Here is a 26,780-nt window from a genome sequence, read left to right as displayed (position 1 = left end):
GCGTCTGAGTGCGTGCGTTTAAATCCATTCTCGAGTAGTGTAGTGTGTAGCTTCTCGTTCCAGGTGCGTGAGGCTTGGCGTAAACCATAGATTGCCTTCTTCAATCGACACACCATCTTTTCTTGTCCTTTCTTCACAAAGCCTTCTGGTTGTTCCATGTAAATCTCCTGGTTGAGCTTGCCATACAGGAAGGCCGTTTTGATATCCATTGCCTCGATTTCCCAATCTTTGAGTGTGGCATGTGCGAGTAAGAAGCGTATAGCTTCATAGCGTGCGACGGGAGAGAAGGTTTCCTGAAAGTCTATCCCCTCTATCTGTGTGAATCCTTTGGCCACAAGGCGTGCTTTGTAGCAGCCGTCGGGTTTGATTACATAAACCCATTTGCATTTTACTATTCTCCGGTTGTTCAGTCTGTTGACCAGAATCCATGTGGAATTCTCCTCCTGAGACTTGAGTTCCTCTTTCATTGCGATCTCCCACTGTTTCGCATCTGGGCGAGACATTGCCTCGCGGTACGTAGTGGGGTCAGGCTGGTGAGCATGACATATCCATTGGAATAAATTCCGACGGAGTTGATCGTCGACTTCCATTGGAGAGGCTTCACGTTGTTCACGTGCTTCTCGTTCTTCTTGTTGAACACGTTGGATATCTCGTTCCTGTTGACGCCATGCTTCTGTGGGCGGTACGTCTCCACAGCTGTTATCGGGAACACGGCGTTGGCCTGCATTCTCACGCTGTGGTCTGGCCAAATGTGGCACAGGTTGTGGTTCGAGATTCCATCGTTGCCTAATATCAGGAGCAGGTGGTGCTGCCTGACGAGATGGACCAGCTGGTCCGCTCTGATGAGGACGATATTGTTCTCTCTGAGGTGGAGGTTGTCCAGGAGGTGGACCGGGAACAGATGGTATCTCCGGATGTTCGTATAGTTCTGGAGTTGGGCTTCAATATTGTTCATAATGATCGGCTGGATCGTCATTGACTTTGTCATCATCCTCTTGTTGCGGTTCGTCTTGCTGTGGTCGTGGATGTGCGTTGTCTTGGGGTTGATTATCAGGTGTCAAGTCATCCGGATTGGTTGGGTCCGGGTTCGGCAGGTCGGGTAGGACAGGTGGAATTGGATCTTGAGACGTTCCAGGCTCACAAGGCCTTTCGTCTCGCTTGGGGAAGGAAGACTCATTGAAGGTGACGTCGCGTGACACAACAATGGTCTGGGCAGTTGGATCCCAGAATCGGTAACCCTTTGTACCGATTTCATACCCGACGAAGATCATGACTTTAGCCTTTGGCTGTAGCTTATTGACCCTTGCATCCTTATGTGTGTGGACGTAGGCTTTACAGCCCCATACCCAAAAGTACGATACGTCCGGAACAGTGCCGTTCCATTTAGTGATGGGCAGCTTCCATTGGTGATGGCACAGAGGTTGTCGATTGTATATGTGTACTGCTGTTTCCGATGCTAGCTTCCAGAACCCAGACGTCATGCCAGCGTGGTGTCGCATAGCTTCTGCCTTATTCTGAATGGTCTGTTGCCAGCGTTCTGCTCTGCCGTTCTGTTGTGGTGTTCGCGCCACTGAGAGTTGACGCTCTATTCCGCGTTCTGCTAGGAAATCATCGAATTCGCGGCCTAAAAACTCCCCCCCCCACGGTCCGAACGTATAGCCTTGAGCTTGCGCTCGGCCTGTGTTTCCACCCAAGTGACGAATTGCTTGAAGGCAGAGAAGGCATCAGACTTCCGTTTCAGATACCAGACTAAACCAAAAGAGGAATAGTCGTCGAGGGTGGTAAGGGCAAACTTGTATCTATCGAGTGATAACGACGGATATTCGACAAGATCCATGTGTATTAAGTCGAGGGGATGATCCGCACGACTGTCAGACGCAGGAAAAGCATTGCGACGAGACTTCCCGAATTTGCACCCATCGCAGGGAGTATCCCTGGTTGGAGCTGAGATTTTATCCGGGACGCCTTTAACATTACCAGGCAGTTGAACAACTGATTTCTTCTCAGCGTGTCTGAAGCAACGGTGCCACAAGGTATATGGATCGTCGGATTTGACCGACATCAATGTTCCTGGCTTAATCTCGCTGGTCCTTGTGAGGACTTCAGCTTCTAGCCAATATAAACCTGACGACTTTTCATATTCGCCCTCCATTAAAACTGTCCACTGTGTTGGGTCTGACCCGCGGAGTAATTTAAACTTCTTGCCATCCATCTCAATACGGTGACCGTTATTGAGTGGCATTCTGGGCGCAAAGAACCGTTCTGCTGCTTCCGGTACGTATAATACGGTTTTTAACCGGATATGTTGAATTCGTCCATCTGTGAGACGATGTCGCAGAGCGATTTCACCGTGACCTTTGATTTCGATAGTCTGACCTTTGCCGGCCGTGTGAGCATGACCTGGCTTAGGGAATTCATGATACCGAATAAAGTCAGTTTTGTACGGTGTGACGTGTGTTGTACAACCGCTGTCGACCATCCACTTAGACTTGACACCCGTAGCATAAAGAGAAACAGAGATGGATTCTTCCTCGATCTTTGCTACTAGTGGTACATCAACTATTTTAAGCGTGTTTACTGTCTGCGTGGTTGTTGCGGTATTGTCCTTCGCTTTGCCCTTTCCTTTTCCCTTCTTGTGCTTTCCGCCACCCTGCTGCTGCTGCTGCGTATTGTTGCCATTACCGGAACTCGAGCCAGAATTCACCGGCTTTGTGTCCCAGTGCTGCTCCGTCGTGTAATTCTTGCGACCACATTTCTCACATTTCTTGTCGAGGAGAGGCGCCTTCGAGACGCGTGCAATCTGAGTGCGGTTCGCGACGCGGCGCTGTTCCTCCTCGACGATCTTGGGCTTGATGAGTGCCGCTGTGAGCAGCGTAACATCAGTCTGCGTGGTGAGAATTGTACCAGCAATGGTCTGGTACGACTTGGGGAGAGCATTGATCATGAGCAGAGCAAGGAGCTGAGGTTTGACCTCTATTCCTGCCGCGTTGACCTGGTTAGACTGCTCTGTGAGCGCGTCGAGTTGCGGGCTGAGAGCGGAGCTGTCAGAAAGCTGTGCATTGAACAGCTTCTGGAAGGCGACGAATGTGCCTACCGCTCCGGGTTTCTCGTAGCCGGCCTTGATCGCAGTCCATGCATCCAGGGCCAAGAACTTGTCATCGACGAGATGACAAAGGTTCTGCGCGACGTAGAGCTGGATAATGCCCAGCGCCTTGTCGTTTTTCTCATCCCATGCAGCTTGAGCTAAAATTTCCGTAGCCGTGGGTGTACCTGTCGCAGCTATTGGTCTGGCAAGACCAGGGACAGGAACGGTCGCTGTGGAGCCGTATCCCTGGATCAAGTACCAGACGCCCTGATAGCGCAGGAAGGCTCGGATCGCGTTGGACTACTTTTTATAGTTGGTGCCGTCGAATTGCGGGATGGTAGATGTGGCGAGCTTGGTCGGGTCAGAAGAGGATGACATTGTTATCGTGTACGAAGAGGAGGCGAGTGTATGCGTAGAGTGTTTCACGTTCCTTTGGAGTTAAACTGACGTTGTAAAAGAATTCACTGAGATTGAGCTCGTATGATTCGGCTCGTTTCGCTCGAAGTGATTCCCAATCTTCTTCCAAGAATGCGAGATCGTATGACTGATTGATTGGTCTGTAATATAGATCTTCCGCAATATCTTCCTGGTTGAGGTAACAAGTGTATGGTTCTGAATATGTGTCGGAGCTTGTTGGAAAGAAGATATGGATTATATCTTTGTCGTGGTTTGTTAACTCTGCTGTAGCATTATAGCTCAGCGGTTCTTGGACGTGTTTGAAGAAGTAGAACAGGGTTAGCAACACTTCAACGTATTGTTCGTGTGCTGTTAATGATTCCCAGTCTGTCTCTATGTCGTCTAGTATATTCAGTCGCTGTCTGAATTCTGCAACGGTTTCCTGTTTTGTCTCTACGGTTTCAGGTACCGTATTTGTCTCCTGAGAGGTAGTGATTGTGAACGCTGTTGAGCGAACCACTTATCCCAGCTAAGCCGATTTAGCCGAGAGGTGGATAGAGTTGGAATTGGACAAAGGGACCAGTTAAACTATGACACTTGTTGTCGCTTAGAATAAACACACAGTAGTCAGGTTTCCGAGTGGAACTTCTTTCTGATTGTTACAATAGCGTTGTATACAAAGTATCTACTTGTTCTCGTAAAACCTAACCGTGTCAAAGTATCCGTTCACGTAAACTGCGCTAAGCGTTTGTACAATCCGGGCTTTGTTCTTGCGTAGCCCTTTGAACGAGATATCCCCTATTTCTCTGCATCCTAATTCCCACTTGCGCCACTCCTCGTATTTGACGACGTTGCAGACATCCGCTAGGCAGCGCTTGATGCGCGTGAGCTGCTCGATGAGTCGGCGGAGATTGCGGACTCGGTCAGAGTTGAGGTCGTCGAGCTCGAGAGTCTTGAAGACGTCGAGGCGTTTGAGCGTGCCGTCGAACTTCGGTGTGAAGATGCGGACGAGGTCGGCGGGAGTGTGCTTGTCGAAGTCGATGAGTATCGGCTTCGGAGCAATTGGCGTATGTGTCGCCAGTGGGATGGCAGCGAGACGCTGCTCGAGTGTCGGCTTTGACGGACCGGCAAGGATCCGTTCGCGCGCCTGTTGGATTTCGCGTGCAGCTAGATGCTGCTTGAAGTCAGCTTTGTCGGTCGCGTAGCGCTCGCGGAACTGTTCGCGACGTAGGCGCCTACCCTCGTGTGAGTTCAGAGGGAACAGGAGAGTGAGCGCTGGAGTCGGCGGGTGTAGTTCTTTGCCGCGGCGTTTACCGTACGGGACGGTCTCAACAGAGTCGTTGGCGTTGCCGGAGGCGGGCGCGTAGCCGGCAGAGTGCTTGTACCGCTGGAAAACGGAGTGAGGGGGACGAGCGGGTAAATCCTTTGGCACTAGAAATTACGCAGGAATGAACACGTGAGCGCTCCGTCTGCCACTAGCACGCAACGGGACTTACTCGTAAACTGCGTGAATAAACTTTGTTTAAACTGGGTGAAGGGGACCGAGGTTTCCCGAGGGGTCTTCTTCAGCAATGAGACTAGTAGAGTGGGGGTAGAATGGCCGTGAGGCCGGGGCTCATAACCTGTGAAAGTGCGACTGAACTCTTGCTTTATTCTGTGCTACAGGGCCAGTATATATACATGTGAGTCAGGACCTCTGATACCGCTATAAGACCTATGGTACTGTGAGCGTAAGCATGTATACTAAGCATGAGTAATCAGATGTCGTATTACTACAAGATAATAAAGGGGTCATGTGATGATATCCCCTTTAGTCCGTACAGGGCAATGACATAATCGCCCATTTCTGACACGTGCGGGCTAAATGGACTCCAGAGCCGCAACGACTCTCCAAGGTGGCCTCGGGTGTGCCGAACTGGCTGAAGAGCAGACTCCTTGAGGGTGGAGATCAAGATGGATCAGGATCCATCAAGTGGAAGACGCGCCGCACGCATGAACGCGTGCGCGCTAGTCACGGTAGGTGCGGATTTCAGATCGGACAGTCGCCGTCCGAGATTACATCTGCTGAAAGTTCTTGAGCTCTTAGTATTACGGACATACTGACTTTCAGCCACTCACTGCAGCTCTATATTTGATGCTTTTATGTCGTCCGGGACAATATCAATTATCCCCTAGGTTTATCAAGACGCGCTACACGATCTCTGAAAATACTATCCTCGTTACGCCTTCCTCATGACGCTTATCGACTATTTTAGGTTTTCACAGCGAAGCAAGCATGGCGTAGGGGATTGCTCGACGACCCAACTGGTGTGCTGCTCTGATTTTGACATCTCCGCGTCTGTAGCAAGGCATGCCAGAGAGGCGCACAGGGCGACAGACTGCCTTCGCAACATCAAACCCTAATATATAACCCACAGCGAAGGGACGAATTCCCTGCCGGCGCGTACGCGTGTCCATAACCGTTGATGGTACACGAGGCTGACGCATGGGAACTCACGCCTGTTCCCATCCGACGTCCGTACCGTATCTACTCCCCGGCACACCCACCATCCCAACCAGTCATGCCGCCTCGTGGGCGTGTTGACCTCGCCTTAGATGCTGCCCCTCCTGTCCTCGAGCTAGTGGGTGACGCCCTCGAGCTTGTCCCTGTGCCTGGTCTACCTCTCATCGCCAAAACACTCAATCTCCTCGTCGAGAGAGTCAGCGTACGTAGATCCCATACATGGACGAATAGTAATCCACAGCGGCGTTTCTTCTCCGTTTGTAGGTTTTTCGAGAGAATAAGGAGGCACGCAATGCCTTCCTTGCGCAAGCTGAAGAGCTGAAGACCGTCCTCAATATAACAGCGGCGAAGGTAAACGCCGTAGTCGCCGGGTATGACGGTGGTGCGCAAGACAAGCAGGAGTTACTGGACAATATCAAGCAGTCTAGCGAGCTCCAGAAACGAGTACGGGATCTGCGGGGGTACGCTGAGGATTTTATCAACGTCGCAAGCGATGCTGAGATCCAGTTAGCACAATCGATCGCCTTCAAGGACGCGCAGGAGAGCTGAAGGGCGGGAAAGGATTCCGCGGATCTTTCAAAGGATTCGTCTACGGGTCTCAGAACCAGGCGATCCTGTCGGACATGAAAGAAGATATGGCAAGAGCAATATCTCTTTTTACGGTGCGTCAGCCTTCTCAACTCTAAATGCATGCTTTGACACATGCTTGTGTGCTCCAGCTCAGCGGCTCAATCTCCATCGAGAACATCCTTGATAAGGTCGCGCTCGATACAAAGGTTTGTGCGACGCAGCAATCTTGAGTGGCCCGCCCATAACATCTTCCCGCAGCAAATCCAACGTCAGTTACAGGAAGCTCAACGCCAACTACAGGAAAATCAACGTCAGCTACAGGAAGCTGGTAAGCCTATCCACAGGTTTCTCATGCATGGTTAAATGCAGAGACTGATCGCCTTCCTTGAAGAGGATCGAAAGATTGTGGACTCCATTCCTTGGGCCGACGCAGGCTACCGCTCGGTCGACGAACTCAAGAGCGGGTTCATGCAAGGCACTCGGAAGGAGCTATTCGCGGAGCTAGAGTCGTGGTCTCATGGTCGATTCCCCGAGGACAAGCCCAAGCGAGCCTACTGCCTCAGCGGCGGAGCAGGCTTGGGAAAGTCGTCAATTGTCCACCAGCTCTGCGTCCGTCTCGATGCGGCCGAGCAATCCCCTCTCAGGCTCGGCGCATCCTTCTTCTTCGTCCGTGGGCGCGGAGATCTAGAATCCGCTCGCCTGTTCTTCCCAACCCTTACACGTCAGCTTGCGCGGTCCCGACTAGCCCTTTGCCCGTATATCGTCAGTGCCGCACGGGAATATCTTGTGCATGGCGAGCAGCAGCAGATGCAACACGCGCTCCAAGGGCTCCTTCGGAAGGCCCTCATTGCCGCTCCCGCAGACCAGTTGCCGACACTGCTTGTCGTTGACGGAATAGACGAATGTAAGGATAGAGAGCTTGTTCCTGACTTGCTTCGATCCTTGCTTAGTCTTGTCCGCGAGTTTCCCTGGTTGTACATCTTTGTCGCATCGCGCCCGGAACCCCATATATTGTCGGTGCTCGCATCTCCCGACTTCGCTGACATCGTACATCATATGCGACTGGAAGACACGCTAGAGGACTGGGGTAGCGACGTAGACCGTTATCTCAGAGAGACGGTGCCGAAGATACCCCTCTACGGCGATTTCCTCGACAAACACCCTGACTCTCTTGAACGCCTCATCAAGCGTGCGGCCGGTGTATTCATCTTCGCCCGCATCGCAGTGAATTTCTTGGATATGCACCGGAATCATCCGGAGGAGTGGTTCGAGCTCGTTCTTTCGGGCGGAAGTCCAGCGACGTCTCCTCTCGATGCGCTGTATCTGCAGATCCTACGGTCCGCATTCCCCCCAGAAGACTTGCGCGCCTCACCCCGTCAACGCGAACGTCTCCGCTCTTTCCTGCGTTTCATTGCACTAGAATCTGGCGCAACTCCCGAGACTGTTGCATTCTACGAACCCGAGCTGTCCGTGGACGACGTCTTCTACATAGTGGACCGCCTGCGCTCCGTGCTGATGATCGGCAAGGACGGGGATGTGGTACCCCTTCATGCCTCATTCAGCGAGTTCCTTGTCGATGAGGATCGGTGCGGTGATGCGCTCTACCATGTGGACAAGTCTGAAGGACATGCTCACCTTGCATGTGCCTGTCTAGCAGCTATGTCCTTTGAAAATCGCACATATTACCTGCAGAAACCAGACAAATACGCACGTATCAACTTCAATGTAATGGTAGACCGTTGGCGGAAGCATGTTGAGCAAGCCAAATGTACCGCGGAGTTGGAGGAGCAGCTATTTCAGTTCGTGCAAGACATCCGACTGGCATTGCATATGTGGATCATCATAGAATTTAAACCCGGGGTCACAGGCTATTCTATACAATATATGTGGGACTGTCTTCAGGTATGTAACCAGTTCCGACTACTCATGTGTCGCATATATCTGCGGTACGCCAATAGTCATATTTACTTATTATCTATGATGCAGTCTTCCGGAGCCAGGAAAGCGATATGCTCCGAGTTCGTCAAGTTTGGTATTTATATCAAATTATGGCAGCTCGGCGTGCTCACATCTTCAACACGTGATCCACCACAACTCACCTCGGACGACATATCTCAGGCAATACAAAGGCTTCCTGACGAATACCAAGAGATAGCTCCTAGCCTGGACCTCACTGTCGACACCAGCCACCTGGGACGATATGAGGTCATCATGGCAGATTTCTTGGCGGAGATAAACCGAGATGAAGTGACCAAGAAGCTGTGGTACGTAGACTCCTATGTGGACGAGGAGCAAGTTCGTTTGGCAGGTCAGCGACCCGACGGCTCCGAGCCCAGTGCGTCTCTCCATGGCTCAACCGCCACCACCTCGTCGTCCCCATCCACCACCGCTGTCGCACCGGAGATGGTTTCGGCAACTACTCCAGAGGGCATCACCGTCTCTTCTTTTAGTAACGGCGGTACGCCACCCGATGCAGCTGATGGCACCTCGTTGCCAGTCGAATCTCCTGGCGGTGGACTTGTCGGTCGCCCTGCGACCTCACACATGGCAGCTTCTGGCATTCACACCAGGCCAGCACCTGCACTCGCGGATGGCCAAGTGCCCTCTGCGTTCCCACCACCCACTCCAAGCTCTGCCGACGAAGAGCCCACGGCACTTGGCGCGGGGGCCTCGGGAGAAGGTAAAAAGAGGGCTAAGACTTATTAACGATGTACAATTCATATCGTCCGCACTCTTCCGTCTTTCTGTTGCTATTGTCTGTTATGGTCATATAGGACGATGTGTTGGATACTCCAGATACTCTCGGACTAGGGTCTAGTACAATCTATATTATATGGATGATATGCGAAATGAATGGGGCCTGGGCCGTAAGAAGAGACGGTATGGGGAGAGGTCCAATGATGAAGGACACGGGAGCGAGATCCCTGCTCGTCATTGCTTGATTTGAGGTCCTCTATCACTCAGCAACCGCTTTCGACTTCGGCAATGGTCGCTCGTCCTTGTTCATCGATGTCGGCAAGTCGCGTGCCCCAGATCTGGCGGCACAGCAGCAGGCACACCGGGTGGACGTGGACGGCTATTGGCACTGGCGTGATTAAAAGTCGTGTTGAGGACCTTCGCCATTTCGCTGTGCACTCGCGATCCTTCCTGGCTGTGCGCTCTCCGAGCATTGTTAAGCAATAAACACCAACGATCGAGGACGGACCTGTGACGGTCACACATGACGCGTTTGCAAATCGTAAACATGACGAACGGCTGCGCAGTAACGTTGTGGTAGCCAGGCTAAAGCTGTGGAGGAGATCAACAACGGCGAACACGACAGCCGACTAGATGAACCATCTACCTTGCCCGCTCCTTGAACAGCTCACATCGTCGGCGACCGGTGTCATTCTCAGCCTGCAAAACCGCCATGTACTGGCCAGGACAAAGCTCACCATCTTCTCTTTCATCGCGAATAGCATCTCCACCACCCTCGTCTTCAGCCACTTCTCGTCAAGACGCTGAGGCACCATCGTCATCGCCGATGGAGGACATGATCGGTATGGCGCTGCCGCGCTCTCCGCTTGCCATTCGACAGTGCCATTCAACAATAGCCTAGACTTTGGCTTTCCTCGTCCGGCGGCCACGAAGGCATGTCGTCAGATACTGGCAAGTCGAACGAGCCGACCTCCTTGAGCGGTCTGTCTGGCATCCGTTTCTCCTTCTGCGCGCGCTCTGACAGCTCCCGGCTGTCCTCAGCCTCCTCGAGCGCCATCGCCGATACGCGGCTCTCGCTTTGAACCCCTTCTTGCACGTCTTCGACCGCTCGTACAGCTGCGACTCGACTGCGCTCATGTTGACCTCCTTGAAATTCGTCTGGCAGCTTCGCCTTGGAGCCTGGCTTGACGTGCCGCAGCGTGAACGAACAGGGCACTTCGTGGAGACGGGGAGCATATTTCTTTGTTCAGCTCGAGCCTAAGGTGCAGAAATTTGAGCGTCAACAGAGGGGGAAGATCGCTTTCGACCGCGTACCATCGGGAAGCATTGGTTGTAATGCCATGCGGGCGTCTGCGGAAGTTTGAGCTGGATGTTACATGGGAACATATGTCTGCGAAAACCTTCAGCATCGGATCATGGAAGACATTATATGATAACCGATGATCACGTTCGCCTCCTTCGTCCGAGCCACGATAAATTGGTTCTTGATCATGTACTGGTATGTGGCTTCCGCGCGCCAGAACACGAGCGGGAGGCTTTCGTGGACAATTCGCTATCCCAGGCCAACGAGGACACCGTCTTCATCAAGCTCCTGCTAAGACAGGAGAATGACGTGAGGCTGCGACCGAGTAAGGCCGTCGGGACAGAGCACGCGGACGAGCGCTCAGTCGCGGCGGCCTTATATGGGCTGCATCCCACAATCCAAAACCTGCAGCGGCTGAGTCCGACGTACCTGGCGATAGTGTATGCAAGAGCGACTTCAGCTTCGACGATGTGCAGATCAGCGCGGACAACCAGGCGTCTGCCAATCTGTACTTACCTCATGTGCAAGGGCAGCGTCTCGCGCGAGGCTTACGACACGAGTACTGTTTGGACCGAAGCTCTTCTTATCCGGTGCCGCCGTCCGCCAGGACGAAGTTCTCTCAACAAGCTCCCAGACCTCCTCAACTAGTCCCCCACCGACGCCGTTAGGCTGCGCAGAGCAGTACGATGCCATAGACGCGTCGCAGGGCTTCTTCGCCATTGTTCCCAACATGCAGCAATAACCAATAGCACGGGGGCGTATTCTGACAAAGTAGATACGTACTCGTTCGAACTGGTAGCACACGAGCCTCGCTCTATGCCTTCTATCCACCACCGCCCCCGGGATCTCTTGCCAGACCTCCTTCGATGCGTCCTCGACAGCCGGGCTCAGGATCTGCTTTTAGTCATGGCGGAGGCAACATGCGGTGCCAGTATCTTGCGGAACTTGAAACAGTGGTTGCCTTGTTGTCTTGTTCAGGTGCATGATCTCGCCGGTCAATGCTCGTGCGTCGACGTAGACGGGTAATACTGATATATATATATATATATGTGTGTGTGTGCTCGTCAGCTCTCCAACCAGCGCCACCATAAACAATTTGTGCACACTCGCCATTGCCACTGGTCCCTGGCCGCATCAGCCTCCGCGACTGCGCTTCAGTTGGTCGAGCGAGAGCTCCACGGATGGTATGCTGGTTTTGAGAGCTGCGCCGCCACTGAGTACGTCACCGGCTGTTCTGTCCTCAAATATGCGATTAATAATCATAAGTTCTTCAGTGCCAACGATAGCGATTAAAGTACGACGCCATCTGCATGCGGACCCAACGAAAATTGTGCAGGATAGTGATAGCGAAGCGTAGGCCTCTCGAGGGCGGAAAACAAGAGGAAAAAGCGCTCGCGTTCGCGCCCAGGCGTCTGCGCGCAACGCGAGCGTGCGGAGGTTCAAAGCAGACAGCCACTGGGCTTTGAGGTCACGTCTGTGTCATGAATATTACATAGTCCGGATGGTTCTCCCGGATTCCATAGTATTCTTTCACTTTCTATACACCTCTGTATACTCGTAGGATATTCTGGATATTCAGTCTGACATGTATATAAGGAGTTCGTACTGCTCAATAACAAGCCAGACTCGAGCTGGTCTTTCCTCACCTATTTTCCTCTCGTCCGTCTCCTCAGCTTCGTCGTAGCCCAGTCCAGTTGGATTGTAGGTTGCTGACATTAGCTCGAGTCTCCACCAACTGCTCTACGACGATCCTCGTCACTCCCACACCAACCATCACCCGTCTCCACACGACGATCCACCCTATACGCACATCCGACTCTCACCCTAAATCCTAACCCTACCGAATTCTACCGCATCAAGACCCGGACCCCTGGAACCCTTCTCCGTGCATTTGCACAACCTTTTACCACATCATACCCCCGAAGTCACCTCTGTAATCACTAGCCCTTAGGCGGCTAGACAGAGCTCCGTCCAATTAGAATTGTACCCTGCCCTAACATAGGCAGCGTTACACGCTTTGCAGCAGGCAAGCGGATATTCCTGAGTACGACGTGGCAACCAGTTGCGGCCGGATGTCAGAAAAGCGATAACAGTTAGATCGACGATCCCTTTCCGGGTGTCAGACCGAAGAGAAGCAATTGCTCTTTGGGCTGTTATACTATTCCTAGAACTGTATTAAAAATAGTGTTTCGGTTCTTTTCGGAAATTCCTATCTTTGGCAACCTCTACCCTTGATCTGGTCGTTACAACACGATTAGTCCCAGGGTTTGCTGCAATCAGCTTCACGGACCTGACACCCTATGACCACACCCTCCTGCGATTGTAGAGGACGTACACATCGAGAAGTAGAAGGGAGATCCATCTACATACGCGGCGATAACTTACGGTACTGTGCGCAACAACCGTGTCCACACTCTCCAGATAATAGTAGTCGTTGTTCCCGGTGTCGAGAAGGACTACGTGGAGAATTATTACAAAGAGTTCCCACAGGAGCACCTTCAGAATCTATCGCAGTCCCGCAACCTATAGCATCTGGTTCAAAACCCAGAACCAGACGAGACACTCTCGAATCAGTCACCGACCATCTCCGTTCAATCGCCCTCAGAGAATCCGAAGCACCACCAGAGGGTCCTCCAAACTCCGTGGAAGAAGCAGTAGAAGATTCCGAAGCTTCGGATCCACCTTCTCATCGTTCTCCAACCCCACCCTCATCTCCATCTGATTCCGGCGCGATGGCTGAAAACCAAGACAGTGCCGCGCTCCTCAATGGAAGCGCAATGAAACCCGACGCCTTTGATGGCACCAAATCCAAGTACATTGCTTGGAAGACGCAGATGAAGCTCTATGTGGTCACGCAAAGGAAGCGACTGCCAGAGCAATCTGATAGGGTCCTTATGATCCTGTCGTACATGAAAGGAGGACACGCTGGCAAATACGTAACCACATACATGAAAAAGTACGACACGGACGAGGATACCGTGATCAAGACTACCAATGACCTGTGGAAAGATTTGGACGTACATTTCCTCATTGATGAATAGGCAGAAGCTTACGATAGGTTGCAAGCCATGCAGATGGGAGCGCTGTCAGCGCAGGAGTTCTTCTCGAAGTTTGAATTATGCGCCTTCCAGGCAAACATTCACAACTTCGAGGCACATTTCCAGGAGTTAAAATCGCTTCTAGAAAAGGCACTTAGGGCCGACATCATTCGGCTTCTGTATAATTCATCGGAGGAACTCCCCACCACATACGCGCTCTACAAACAATGGGTCGCGCGCATCGACCTGAATCAGCAGCAGTACCGTCGGCGAAACCCACAGTCTTAGCGGCAAGGACCATTCCAACCTCGGCAGCAGCAGGCACAAGGTGCGTCTAGAAACTCTTCGCAGTGAGTTTCTCACACGCAGGGCCCGGCTTCGACTGTCGGGCGCGCTTGAGGCTAGCAGAACGGATGCTCAGTCCGTAGCTCAGAAGAAGGGAAGTCTCTAAGATGTATTTACCTAGCAGAACGGATGCTCAGTCCGTACTGCAATACAGTCAGTACCCTACAGTGTCCATAATGAGAGGATATACGCACGCTCAGAAGAAGGGAAGTCTCTGAGCGTGCACGACAGGGAAAAGCGAGTAAATAAGGAAAGTGGCAGGTGCCTTAGCAACTGGTGAGTCAGGAACGAAATAACGAACGCGCTATCTAATAAAATACTGTCCAATAGAAATCTGAGTCATCCCGAGACATGTGCGTGCGAGCGCACGAGCCCAAAATCCAACAGTGCGCCACGAGCACAGGCTAACGTAGCCACGCCCACTGCAAGCGCTCCGGTCCAGACACGTCGCGATGGGACAGGCATCACATTTGGTGGCAGAGGCCAGCCAATGGAGCTAGATCAGGCACGACGCTTGGGCCTTTGCTTCCGATGTGGGGAAAAAGGACATCTTTTGCGCAATTGCCCTAATCGGCAACAAGCTCAGCAAGTACGGGCCACGGAAACCCCGACAATCCCCACTACCAATGCATTCACACCGCTTGCATCACTCAACGAAGCTCCTGCCACGATGGCAGAACCATTTAACTGGAAAACGGCAATTCGCGAAGAAATTTGCGCGGCCATGAAGGGTTTTGCAAGCGGTCAGCCAGGCGCGTAGCCGAGTTGACCGAACGTAATTTTACAAACTATCTGTGTTCTTGGTTCGGTGTACCTATGTATATACCAGAAAAAGGGGCGTCCGTAGAACGGCGCGGAGAGGCACAACCCTCTTGCTTAATTTCTCCGAATAAAAAATTATTACCTACACCAAAACATCAGAGTGAACCTACGCAGTGGCAGCGCCACACCCCCTGGATGGCGGCTTGGATCCGCCAATGGATAGTCAGCAAAGAAACTGCAGTGCTTAGATTGTTGACTGAATGGGTACACTCAAAGAAGAGTGTGGATGCTTCCGAAGCCTGTATGAACCAAATCAGGCAGATGAAAGAAGAAGAAGCTATAGACTTCTTGAATGAGCTACGAAAGCAGCCTCGATTCATCCGAGGAAGGAAGGGAACACAAATGGATGTTCCAATGATCGTCACCACTCTAGACACGCAGCAGCGCTTATCAGTCAAAGCGCTATTGGACACAGGATGCACTGGATCCTCGATTGATGCGCAGTTTGTCTGCGATAACAACATCGCCACAAAGAAACTACCATCACCAATCCCTGTCTATAATGCGGACGGCACGCACAATGCCGGCGGAGCTATCACCGATTTCGTAGAGTTAAGGGTGGAAATTCAGAACCACGTGGAACGACTTCCGTTCGCCGTTACCAAACTAGGGAAAACTCCAATTTTCCTTGGATATGAGTGGCTACAAATTCACAACCCATCTATCGATTGGCAGGAACAAATCATTCAGTTTGATCGGTGCCTGATTACCTGCAAATATGCAGCCCAATTGATTGATATTGATGCCAATCAGGAAGAGCCCAGTGATCCAGAGGCTCGCCTAGAAGAAGGGGATAGAATCTTCATCCTAGATCATGAAGCATACTTTGCTACGGGAGCAGCACGCATTCGCACCACAGCCACGGATCTAGCGATCAAAGAAAGCCTGAAACATGAAGCCAAGACCTTTGAAAATACTGTCCCGAGTCACTATCATGATGACTCCGACGTATTTAGCAAAGAAGACTTTGATTCTCTACCGCAAAGGCGACCTTGGGACCACGCAATCAAACTCACACCAGGCGCGCAACCGATTAGTTGCAAGGTTTATCCTATTTCCGTGAACGAACAAAAAGAACTTGATGAGTTCATAGAAGAGAACCTCCGAACCGGGAAAATTCGACCATCGAAGTCTCCATGGGCTTCTCCATTCTTCTTCGTCAAGAAAAAAGATGGACGACTTCGACCCGTACAAGATTATCGAAAGCTGAACGAGCTGACAATAAAGAACCGTTACCCACTTCCTTTGATACAAGAACTAGTAGACAAATTGAAGCAGGCACAGTACTTTACAAAACTAGACGTCTGATGGGGGTATAACAACATTCGCATCAAAGAAAAAGATGAAGAGAAAGCAGCGTTCCTAACAAATCGAGGACTATTCAAGCCACTGGTTATGTTCTTTGGTCTTACCAATTCCCCGGCTACATTCCAAACCATGATGAACGATATATTCCGAGATCTCATCAGTCAAGGACATGTGGTAGTCTATCTAGACGATATCATGATCTTCACCCAAGATCTCGAAGAACACCGTCGGATCACGCGGCAAGTTCTTCAAATCTTGAGAGAACACAAACTTTATCTGAAACCGGAAAAGTGCGAGTTCGAGAAAGCAGAGATAGAATACCTCGGGATGATAGTAGGGAAAGGAGTTGTTCGCATGGACCCCGTCAAGATAGAAGGAGTTGTCAATTGGCCACGGCCCAAAAGTAAACGAGACATTCAGGCATTCCTCGGGTTTACCAACTTCTACCGAAGATTCATCCGGGATTATGGCAAAATAGCAAAGCCGCTCAGTTCACTAACAGGCAATGCTACTTTCGAATGGACCGTCAAACAAGAAGTAGCCTTCACAAGCCTGAAGGACGCCCTCTGTACAGCGCCAGTGCTAGCCATACCCAATGACAATGACCCGTATCGAGTAGAATGCGACGCCTCGAACTTTGCCGTAGGAGCGGAATTAGCTCAGAAGCAAGATGGCAAATGGAAGCCTGTTGCTTACCTGTTAAAGGCCATGACAGCTGCCGAAAGAAATTACGAGATTTACGACAAGGAACTTCTCGCAATCATGACTAGCCTTGATGAATGGCATCAGTACCTCATGGGCGCCATACACCCGTTTGAAATATGGATGGATCACAAGAATCTAGAATACTTCCGGAAGCTGCAGAAGCTCAACCAACGACAAGCCCGATAGGTAACCGAACTAGCTGAATATCAATACTCGTTGCATCACAAGCCCGGTAAATCTAATGGCAAAGCCAACGGACTGTCTCGCCAAAAAAGGCACAATGCAGGAAAAGAGGACAATTCAGATATCGTACTACTAAAACCAGAACATTTCCGTGCCTTGATTCGTAGTACTGTATTTAGTTTAGAAGGAATCGACCAGGACTGGGTCGCAGAAATTAAAAAACACAAAAAGAACCGAGATTTGTTAGTTACCATAGCTCTACAGAACAAGAACAAAGACTGGAACAAAGATAGTACCAGACTCGTGACATGGAAGAACCGTATTTACGTACCAGTAAATAGAAAACTCCGGGAGCAAATCATTGCTCATCGCCATGATACCCCATTGGCTGGACACCCCGGTCAATACAAGACACATGAGATGGCCACACGTAACTACTGGTGGCCCCGAATCTGAGAAGACATCAGGAAGTACGTGGCCAGATGCGAGAAATGCCAGAAGACCAAGGTTCATACAACGGGTCCTACTGGACTTCTATTCCCAAACGAAATTCTTTCACGACCCTGGGAAGTAATCTCCATTGACAAGATAGGCGTATTGCCGGATCTCTTCGGGTACAATGCTATCCTCGTAATCGTCTGTATGTACTCTAAACAGATAATCACGATACCAAGTACCATCGAGCTCAATGCCGAGGGATGGGCAAAGGCACTCCGAGATAATGTAGTCGCACATCATGGACTACCCCAAAAGATCATCAGTGATAGGGGAACTGAATTTAAGAATCAGTTCATCTCCGAGTTGTACCGATCCCTCGGAATTGAAGCCAATCCTTCGACCGCGTATCACCCCCAGACAGACGGACAAACGGAGCGCATCAATCGCGAAGTAGAACAATATCTTCGATTGTTCATCAACTATCGACAAGCAGATTGGGCTGAATGGTTGCCACTTGCGACCTTTTTGTATAACAATAAAGTCCATTCTTCCACCGGATATACTCCATTCTTCATTAATAAAGGGTACCACCCTTATGAAGGAACTCAACCGGTACGAGAAGGATTAAGCGAAAATACCCAACAGTTTGTCGACAGAATGAAGCGGGTACGAGAAGATACTAGCGCGGCTATCAGTCTAGCACAGGAAACCATGAAGCGCTTCTACGACAGAAAGAGGAAGAATGGACTGGAATACAAAACAGGGGATAAAGTTTGGCTAGAAGGGGTAAACATCCGAACGGACAGGCCAATGAAGAAGCTCGACGATAAGTGATACGGATCTTTTAAGGTCAAACGTAAAGTCGGCGCCTCTGCCTACGAATTGGAACTCCCCCGCCAATGGAAACAACACCCCGTGTTCAACGAGAGTCTTCTTAGTCCCTTCAAAGAACCCGCATACCCTTCGCAACGACGTGAACCAATAGTCCCTGACCTCGTAAATGGCGAGGAAGAATGGGAAGTCGAAGATATCTTCGACTCTCGCCGTGATCGAAATGGGAATCTTGAGTATCAGGTTCTCTGGAAGAATAGCCCCCACGGTGATCGCCGTTCCTGGGAATCACGAGCGAACTTGACCAATTGTCAAGAACTCCTTCAAGAATTCCATGCGAGACGTCCCGATAAACCCGCGCCTATGACAATTGGAACTCCCCCTCTATTAACACGACCCGTCCACATGCTCATGCGCGACTCCACTCTTTTGGTACAACGGATGGGTGGGATTCTCCCGAAACAGGGATCTGAAGAATCTGCTGGGCTTGACCTTTACTCGGCTGAAAGTGTTAAGATACCGGCACAAGACTGCAAGGTTGTCGGCACCGGCATAGCAATGCGCGCCCCTCACAGGACTTATGCATGAATTGCACCACGGAGTGGGTTAGCGGTTAAAGGGATAGATGTCGGCGCTGGAGTCGTAAACCGAGATTACACCGGAGAAGTACGCATAGTGTTGATCAACTCCACCAATCAACCCTTCCAGGTACATGCCGGCAATCGAATTGCACAGGTCATTTTGGAGTGTATTGCGTCATGCGATATTGAGGAGGTGCCGAGTTTAACAGACACTCAACGAGGGTCGGGCGGTTTTGGATCGACTGGAAAATAATCGTGAGGACACGATTCTAGACGGGGGGGTAATGTCATGAATATTACATAGTCCGGATGGTTCTCCCGGATTCCATAGTATTCTTTCACTTTCTATACACCTCTGTATACTCGTAGGATATTCTGGATATTCAGTCTGACATGTATATAAAGAGTTCGTACTGCTCAATAACAAGCCAGACTCGAGCTGGTCTTTCCTCACCTATTTTCCTCTCGTCCGTCTCCTCAGCTTCGTCGTAGCCCAGTCCAGTGGGATTGTAGGTTGCTGACAGTCTGCTATATACGTAAGCTCCTGTGCTCTCAACTTAACTGACTTCCAGGCTCATCACAGATATATAGCTATTATATATTGTCCTGCCCACTTCTCCAGTTCTAGGTCGGGAAATTTTTCAAGGGACAAGATTCCCGCAAGTAATCCAATACATGTTCGTGTTTTGCTGAGACGCACTGCACGTTCTCTGAGGAAATCCCCTCATTGAATTGTCCCATGGCCCACCCATGTCGACTGCCCAGGATCTTCGCAACGTTCGGGGCTGCACAACATGGTGGAGTGTTCGACGTCCTCACAGGTGTGCTGCCCTGAGCCTAGCGTTTCGAATCTGCATCTGCAGCGCCAACATCGATGCATGCATGCAGCCGAGCAAGGTGCTGCCTTCAGGACAGGTCCACTGCCACCGCGTATACGCGTGTCCATAACCGTCAGTGCACGATGATAACTCATGCCCGTTCCCTTCCGTGCGCTGCGTCTGTTCGCATCGTTCCCCACACGCCCACTGTCGACCGGCCATGCCTTCTTTTGGTGACGTTCTTGACATTGCCTCTGGTGGCCTCGAAATAGCAGAGAGTGCGCTCGAGGCCGTCCCGGGTTTGCCTGCCCTTGTGGCAGGGTTCAAGCTCCTTGTCGACAAAGTTCAGGTGAGTGGATCCCAACCATCAGATGAACGAGATTATGATATTCCCTCGTTACCTGTAGCTTGTTCGAGAGGTCGATGACAGGCACAGCGACTTCCTTGCTCAGGTCGACAAGCTGAAGACCGTCATCGGCACGGCGGCGAAGAAGGTGGGCTTCCAAAACGCGTACGAGATCTGCAGAGGTGTGTTAAAGGTGTGACCAGCTTGGGAAGCGACCCGTGATCTTGAAACTGAATCAGCACAATCAACGGCCTTGTAAAACGCACAGAAGAGCTGAAGGGGGAAGGGTTCTGCGGATTTGTGAAAAAGCTTGTGTACGCATCTTGGAACCGGGGCATCCTATCGAATATGAGGGAAAAATGATGAGGGTAATAGGCCTGTTCAAGGTACGGCGACCTCATCGACTCATAGTGCATGTTCTGAAGCATGCGTGCTTGCTCCAGCTCAGTGGGGCAATTTCCATCGAGAGCATTCTCAATGGCATTGCAAAGACAACAAGGGTTTGTACGATTTGGCCATCTTAGACGACTTGTTCGTGACAAGATTCCACAGGAAATTATAGATCAACTGTGGGAAAATCAACGTCAGCTATAGGAAGCTGGTAAGTCTATCCGCGAGGTTCTCGCGCACCTGAGGACTGACGACCGCTCCTAAAGAGGACCGAAAGATTGTGGACTCCATTCCTTGGGCCGATGCAGGGTATTGGTCTGTCGACGAACTTAAGAGCGGGTTCATGCAAGGCACCCGGAAGGAGCTATTTACGGAGCTAGAGTCGTGGTCTCATGGTCGATTTCCCGAGGACAAGCCCAAAAGAGTCTGCTACCTCAGCGGTGGGGCAGGTCTAGGGAAGTCATCGATTGTCCATCAACTCTGTGTCCGTCTTGATGCTGCCGAGCGACACCCTCTCAGACTCGGCGCATCGCTCCTCTTCGTCCGTGGGCGCGGAGATCTAGAATCCGCTCGCCTATTCTTCCCGACTCTTACACGCCAGCTTGCACAGACCCAACTATCCATTCGACCCCATATCTTCAGTGCCGCGCGAGAGTATCTTGTGCATGGCGAGCAGCAGTGGATGCAACACACACTCCAAGGGCTCCTTCGGAAAGCTCTGATTGCCGCCCCCGCCAACCAGCCACCGACACTACTCGTCATCGACGGAATAGACGAATGCAAGGATGGGGAGCTCGTTCCAGACCTGCTTCGATCGTCGCTCAGCCTTGTCCGCGAGTTTCTCTGGCTGTACGTCTTCGCCGCCTGGCGCCCAGAACCTCATATACTGTCGGTACTCGCATCTCCCGACTTTGCCGACATCGTTCACCATATGGGACTGGAGGACACACTGGAGGACTGGGGTGACGACGTGGAGCTCTACCTCAAAGAGACGGTCCCAAGGATCCCCTCGTACGCCGACTTCCCCAATAAGCACCCTCGTGCCCTCGAGCGTCTCATAAACGCGCAGCCGGCATGTCCATCTTTGCTCGCATCGCAGTGAATTTCTTGGACATTCACCAGAGCGACCCAGAGGAATGGTTTGAACTTGTTCTCTCAGGTGGAAGTTCAGCAACATTGCCCCTCGACGCACTGTATCTACAGATCCTACAATCAGCATTTCCTCTGGAAGACTTGCGTGCCTCACCTCGTGAATATAAACGTCTCCTTTCTCTTCTACGTTTCGTGGTATTGGAAGATGAATGGATAAACTCCGAGACTGCTGCGTTTTACGAACATGGTTTATCAGTCCGCGACGTCTTCTGCGTGGTGGACAAGCTGCGCTCCGTGTTGATGATCGACAAGCGTGGGCGTGTGGTGCCCCTCCGTGCCTCGTTTGGCGAGTTCCTCGTCAATGAGCACCGCTGCATTGACGCGCTCTACCGTGTGAACAAGTCTGAAGGACATGCTCACCTTGCATGTGCTTGTCTAGCGGCAATGACCTTTGAAAATCGCACATATTACCTGCAACCGGTGGAGGACCGGCAGCCCCAGCATGCACGGATCAACTTTAATATAATGGTGGAGAGCTGGTGGGGGCATGTTAAACAGGCCAAATGTACCGTGGAGTTGGAGGAGCAGCTATCTCAGTTCGTGCAAGGCGATCGACTGGCCTTGCATATAGTGATGTGCGGACCGGGCCTCAAAGCCCGTGAGCCCGCCAAGCCCGGCCCAAAAAGCCTGACCCGAGCCAAGCCTGGCAGCGGGCTCAAGGCCGGGCTCGGAGCGTAGTCAAGCCCAAGCCCGGCCCGAAGGCCCAGGCTTGGGTGTACCGGCTCTGTTACTGTTCCCTGAGTTCAGGATAAGGTGGGAGAGATCTAAGATGTACATACTAGACATGATATTGATATTTTAGACTCGACGGTTCCCGCTGAGCATGATTGTGCATCACCGTTTGGTGCCTGCCGTAGGCACGCGCTCGTGGGCTTCGCTGCGACTCGACTTATTCCCCAAGTGTACATCTTCTGGAGGCTGAATTCAGTGAGTACACGCAGTAATAATCTACTACATCCAAATATACTCCCTTTTCATAGCACCAGAATATTCATTGTATTGTGAGCAAGCCCGGGCTCGGGCTCGGCTTGGGCTCAGGGCTCGGCTCGACACTGCCACAAGCCCAAGCCCGGGCTTTGAGCCCAAGCCGGGCCCGCACATCACTACTTGCATATGTGGATTGTCCCAGAATTTTGTCCTGATAAGGACAGCGATTCTAGTATACGGTATATGCGGGACTGTCTCCAGGTGGGTAGTCGGTTTTGACCGCCCGTGTGCCGCGTATATTTGTCATATGCTGATGATTATATTTGTTTATTATCTATGACGTAGCCTTCCGGAGCCAGAAGAACGATATGCTCTGAGTTCGTCAAGTTTGGGATTCATATCAAACTATGGAAGCTCGGCGTGCTCAGATCTCCAAGCCGTGCTAGCACTCTATCACAAATCACCTCAGACGACATATCGCGGGTGATCTCAAGGCTTCCTGACGAATACCAAGAGTTACTTCCTGGCTTAGACCTCGCTATCGACGATGGCCGCTTGGTACAATATCAGGTCATTATGGCGGGCTTTATGACAAAGATAAACCGAGATGAAGCAACCAGGAAGCTGCAGTGTGATGATTACCATGAGGACGGCGCCGAGCTAGATCTTTTGGCAGGTCAGAGTCCTGATCGCTCTCAACCCAGCACACCTCTCCATATCCCAACCGTTACCACCTCATCGTTCTCATCCACCACTCCTGTATCATTGAACACGCTTCCTGCCCGGCCTCCAAAGAGTACCACTGTCCTCTCTGGCAATGGCAGTGCAGCACCCGACATGGCAGATGTTGTCTCGTTGTCAGCTGATATCCCTGTCGATGAACTTGTCGGCCACCTCGTGATTCCGGATACGGCGGCCTCCGGCACTCATACCAGGTCAGTCCCCGTACCCACGGCCGACCAGGAGCCCCTGGTGTTCTCTCTAACAACTCCAAGCTCTGCCGATGAGGAGCCCACCATATATACTGCGTTTATGGCGGATTTCATGACAGAAACAAATCGAGATGAAGCGATCAGGGAGCTCAGCACGCCTCTTCATAGCTCAGCTGCCGCCGCCTCGTGGTCTTCATCTATCGCCTCTATACCACCAGAGACGCTTCCCGCCTGGGCTCTAAAGAGTACCATGGCCCCCTCTGGCACTGGCGGTGAAGCACCCGACACGGCCGATATTGTCCTATTGCCAGCTGATATCTCTGTCGATGAACTTATCAGTCACCTCGCGACCCCGGATACGGTGGCCTCCGGCACCTATATTATGCCAGTCCCTGCACCCGCAGCCGACCAGGAGTTCCTCGCATTCCCTCTACCAACTCCGACCTCTGCCAATGAAGAACCCACCACATTTACTACATTCATGGCGGATTTCATGTCAGAGGCAAACCGAGATGAGGCGACCAGAGAGTTCAGCGCACCTCTCCATAGCTCAGCTGCTAGCATCTCGACATCTTCATCTTCCACCTCTATACCACTGGAGACGCTTCCTGCCTAGCCTCCAGAGAGTAAAGCTGTCCCCTCTGGCAATGACAGTACGGCACCCGACACGACCGATGATGTCTCGTTGCCAGTTGATCCCCCTAAAGGTGAACTTGGCGGCTACCTCACGACCCCGGGCCCACAAACAGCGACCTTCAGCACACATGCACTTGTACCCACAGGCGATCAGGAGTCCCTCGCATTCCCTCCATCAACTCTGAGCTCTGCCGACGAAGGGCCCACTGCACCTAGCGTGAGGGCTTTCGGAGAAGGGGGAAAGAGGGCCGGAACTTGTTGACCGTGTACACTTTTATCGTTCACATTCCTGCTGCCATTGCTACACTCCATTATGGTTGTACAGAAATATGCGTTTGATTACTCCAGAGACCCGTGAACTATAGTTTAGTATGGCATATGTTTTGGATGGGCAACACGCGAAAAACAGTAGGACTGCGCCGTACAGGAAGAAGCAGTGTAAGGAGTCCGACAGAGTTGAAAGTCGCAACAGCGAGAGCTTACTCGAAGTTGCCGCCGGGAGTGGGGTCCTCCGTTGCTCAGCGCTCAGCACTTACTTCCGCACATTCATCGACTTCGTCAGCGGCCGCTCATCCTCGTTCATCGGCGTCAGCGCGAAGTCGTATCCCTCGTATCCAGTGCCAAGGGCAGCAGGCGCACTGGGCAGACGGCCGCCAACAATGGTGCGGTTGGCTGTCACGTTGAAGGTCTTCTCCAACCCGCCCGCATCGCTGTGCACTCGCAGTCCCTCCAGGCTATACGTCCTCCGAGCGTTGCTAAACATCGAGCGTCAACGTTCTCACAAATTGGGAACAGGCCTGTGGTGATCGCTCGTGACGTGTTTGAAGATCATGGAATGGCAATCGACTGCATGACAGCCTTGTAGTAGCCAGGGTAAAGTTGTAGGCAAGGTTATTTATCAGCGACAAACAACCGACTAGACGGGATATCTACCTTCTCGTCCACTTCTCTAATCTTGAGTTTCCTGTCCGAGGCGCGTACCTTCTGCTCGCGCGCATGATCTTTCAGCTCCCAGGTGCCCTCGGCCTCCTCAAGTGCCATCGACGATATGCGGCTATCGCTATGAGCACCTTCATCCCCACGATCGTCTTGTACGTCTTCAACCGCTCGGACAGCTGCGACTGGGCCGCGCTCACGTCGATCTTCTGAGACTTCGTCTCGCAGCTTTGACTTGGGGCCCGTCTTGACGTGACGCAGCATGAACGAACAGGGCATTTCATGGAGACGTCGGATAATGAGGAGTGCATCTCCTTTGCTCAGCTCGATTCTGAGATGCACAGAGTTGAGTGATAGTAGCTCGGGAAGATCGATTTCAACCACGTACTAATGGGAATGAGGTGGTAGCGTTACTAGTAATAACGCTCGTCGGGCGTCTAATTTGAGCTGGGTGCCATACGAGAGCGACCGTCTAGAAAAGCTTCAGTGCTGAATCATGGAAGACATAGTGAGATTACCATTAATCAGACGCACCCTTTTCATGCGACTCACGATAGGCTAGTCCCTGATCGTGTACTCCCATACGGCTTCTGCGCGCCAAAACAAGAGCGGGAGGCGTTCGCGAATGACTAGTACTTGCTAGCCCGGACGAAGCTCGAGGGCACCATCCTCGGCCAGGACAGGAGATTGATGGAGCGATGAACGAGCAACGGCATTCTAACGGAGCATGGAGACCGGTGCTCAGCTGCAGCAGCCTTGTATGAGCCGCATCCCAAACCTTACCCAGCCCCAACGCTCGCCAGGACAACAATTCCCTGGACAAGCTCTGCGATGCGGTTATAGTGTCATTCTGCTCTGATTAGCCTGACAGTGTCGGCAAGGGACCAACTGAGAATCTCTCTAGCCTATTCAACATCCATCTTCACGAACCGTCTCATGTACCACCATACAAGGGCCAATGGAGCTGATTCAGTTTGGCGGCCTAGACACGGGAACTTATTAAGTTACACCGGAATAGCCACTCAGAAGCGCCCATGAGTGGCTAAGACACTGAAAAGCCCAAAAAATGGCACGGGCAGGAATCAAACCCACAGCCTGAAAGTAACCATGGCACACTATACCACTAAGGCATAAGACCTTACAAACATTGGGTTGGAATTGGCCTATAATACCACTTTTCCACCTTAGTCTTAGCTGCCCAAAGTCATATTAGCTGATTATTAGGTATTAAAGCAATGAAATTTAATTGTACAAAGGTGTATTCTGATGTTATGGCTAAGACACTGGTGTGGCTAAGACACCAGCATGACTAAGACATTGAGATATTAGATATCTGCTATTGATTCTGCTTATTGTACATATGTATATTCTAATGGCATGGTTAAAGCACCAGTGTGGCTAAGACACCAGTGTGGCTCAGACACCTGAGTAGATGAATTATACTCAAGTAGAATCAATGGCAAATATTCAATGTCTCAATGTCTTAGCCATGCTGGTGTCTTAGCCACACTGGTGTCTTAGCCACATCAGTGTCTTAGCTGCCCAAAGTCCTATATTTTACCCAATTATTATGTATTAAAGCAATGGAATGTAATTGTACAAAGGCATATTCTGATGTTATGGCTAAGACTTTAAGGTGAAAAAGTGGTATTATAGGCCAATTCCAACCCAATGTTTGCAAGGTCTTATGCCTTAGTGGTATAACGCGCTGTGGTTACTTTCAGGCTGTGGGTTCGATTCCTGCCTGTGCCATTTTTTGGGCTTTTCAGTGTCTTAGCCACTCATGGGCGCTTCTGAGTGGCTAGTCCGGTGTAACTTAATAAGTTCCCGTGTCTAGG

General features: G+C 51.4%; 7 protein-coding genes across 7 annotated transcripts; 5 read left to right on the top strand and 2 right to left on the bottom strand.

The window, feature by feature from the left end:
• Positions 1-6,493: 6,493 nt before the first annotated feature.
• On the top strand, positions 6,494-8,457 carry PHACADRAFT_109947 (uncharacterized protein; the record flags this gene model as incomplete). The annotated part of the gene is made up of 3 exons (XM_007389877.1): positions 6,494-6,646; positions 6,786-6,882; positions 6,946-8,457. Coding segments are annotated over exons 1-3 (1,647 nt in total), but the record flags the coding sequence as incomplete, so codon positions are not given.
• Positions 8,458-8,478: 21 nt separating this feature from the next.
• Positions 8,479-9,413, top strand: PHACADRAFT_246464 (uncharacterized protein). The gene has a single exon (XM_007389876.1). It carries the CDS (start codon positions 8,532-8,534, stop codon positions 9,258-9,260), a length of 729 nt encoding a protein of 242 aa, XP_007389938.1. The 5' UTR covers positions 8,479-8,531; the 3' UTR covers positions 9,261-9,413.
• Positions 9,414-10,137: 724 nt separating this feature from the next.
• PHACADRAFT_203674 (uncharacterized protein) lies at positions 10,138-11,274 on the bottom strand (the record flags this gene model as incomplete). The annotated part of the gene is made up of 3 exons (XM_007389875.1): positions 10,138-10,430; positions 10,984-11,014; positions 11,071-11,274. The coding sequence occupies 3 exons, from the start codon at positions 11,272-11,274 to the stop codon at positions 10,138-10,140; spliced, it is 528 nt and encodes a 175-aa protein (XP_007389937.1).
• Positions 11,275-13,286: 2,012 nt separating this feature from the next.
• Positions 13,287-13,880, top strand: PHACADRAFT_189615 (uncharacterized protein; the record flags this gene model as incomplete). Its single annotated transcript, XM_007389874.1, has 2 exons — positions 13,287-13,571; positions 13,596-13,880. The coding sequence occupies 2 exons, from the start codon at positions 13,287-13,289 to the stop codon at positions 13,878-13,880; spliced, it is 570 nt and encodes a 189-aa protein (XP_007389936.1).
• A 5,963-nt stretch (positions 13,881-19,843) lies between these two features.
• Positions 19,844-21,461, top strand: PHACADRAFT_189612 (uncharacterized protein; the record flags this gene model as incomplete). The annotated part of the gene is made up of 3 exons (XM_007389873.1): positions 19,844-19,972; positions 20,031-20,151; positions 20,626-21,461. 3 exons carry the CDS (start codon positions 19,844-19,846, stop codon positions 21,459-21,461), a joined length of 1,086 nt encoding a protein of 361 aa, XP_007389935.1.
• A 1,553-nt stretch (positions 21,462-23,014) lies between these two features.
• On the top strand, positions 23,015-23,986 carry PHACADRAFT_189611 (uncharacterized protein; the record flags this gene model as incomplete). The annotated part of the gene is made up of 1 exon (XM_007389872.1): positions 23,015-23,986. The coding sequence occupies one exon, from the start codon at positions 23,015-23,017 to the stop codon at positions 23,984-23,986; it is 972 nt and encodes a 323-aa protein (XP_007389934.1).
• A 552-nt stretch (positions 23,987-24,538) lies between these two features.
• PHACADRAFT_189610 (uncharacterized protein) lies at positions 24,539-25,206 on the bottom strand (the record flags this gene model as incomplete). Its single annotated transcript, XM_007389871.1, has 2 exons — positions 24,539-24,761; positions 24,917-25,206. The coding sequence occupies 2 exons, from the start codon at positions 25,204-25,206 to the stop codon at positions 24,539-24,541; spliced, it is 513 nt and encodes a 170-aa protein (XP_007389933.1).
• Positions 25,207-26,780: the final 1,574 nt, after the last annotated feature.

The sequence above is a fragment of the Phanerochaete carnosa genome (assembly GCF_000300595.1).
Source record: "Phanerochaete carnosa HHB-10118-sp unplaced genomic scaffold PHACAscaffold_1, whole genome shotgun sequence".
Taxonomy (NCBI): domain Eukaryota; kingdom Fungi; phylum Basidiomycota; class Agaricomycetes; order Polyporales; family Phanerochaetaceae; genus Phanerochaete; species Phanerochaete carnosa.
The sequence above is the reverse complement of the archived record's forward strand: the minus strand, read 5'-3'. Positions and strand labels throughout refer to the sequence as shown.

What these genes read in the sequence shown, in the direction of transcription:
- PHACADRAFT_246464 (XM_007389876.1), top strand. Translation starts at nt 8,532, where the DNA reads ATGATGCAGTCTTCCGGAGCCAGGAAAGCGATATGCTCCGAGTTCGTC.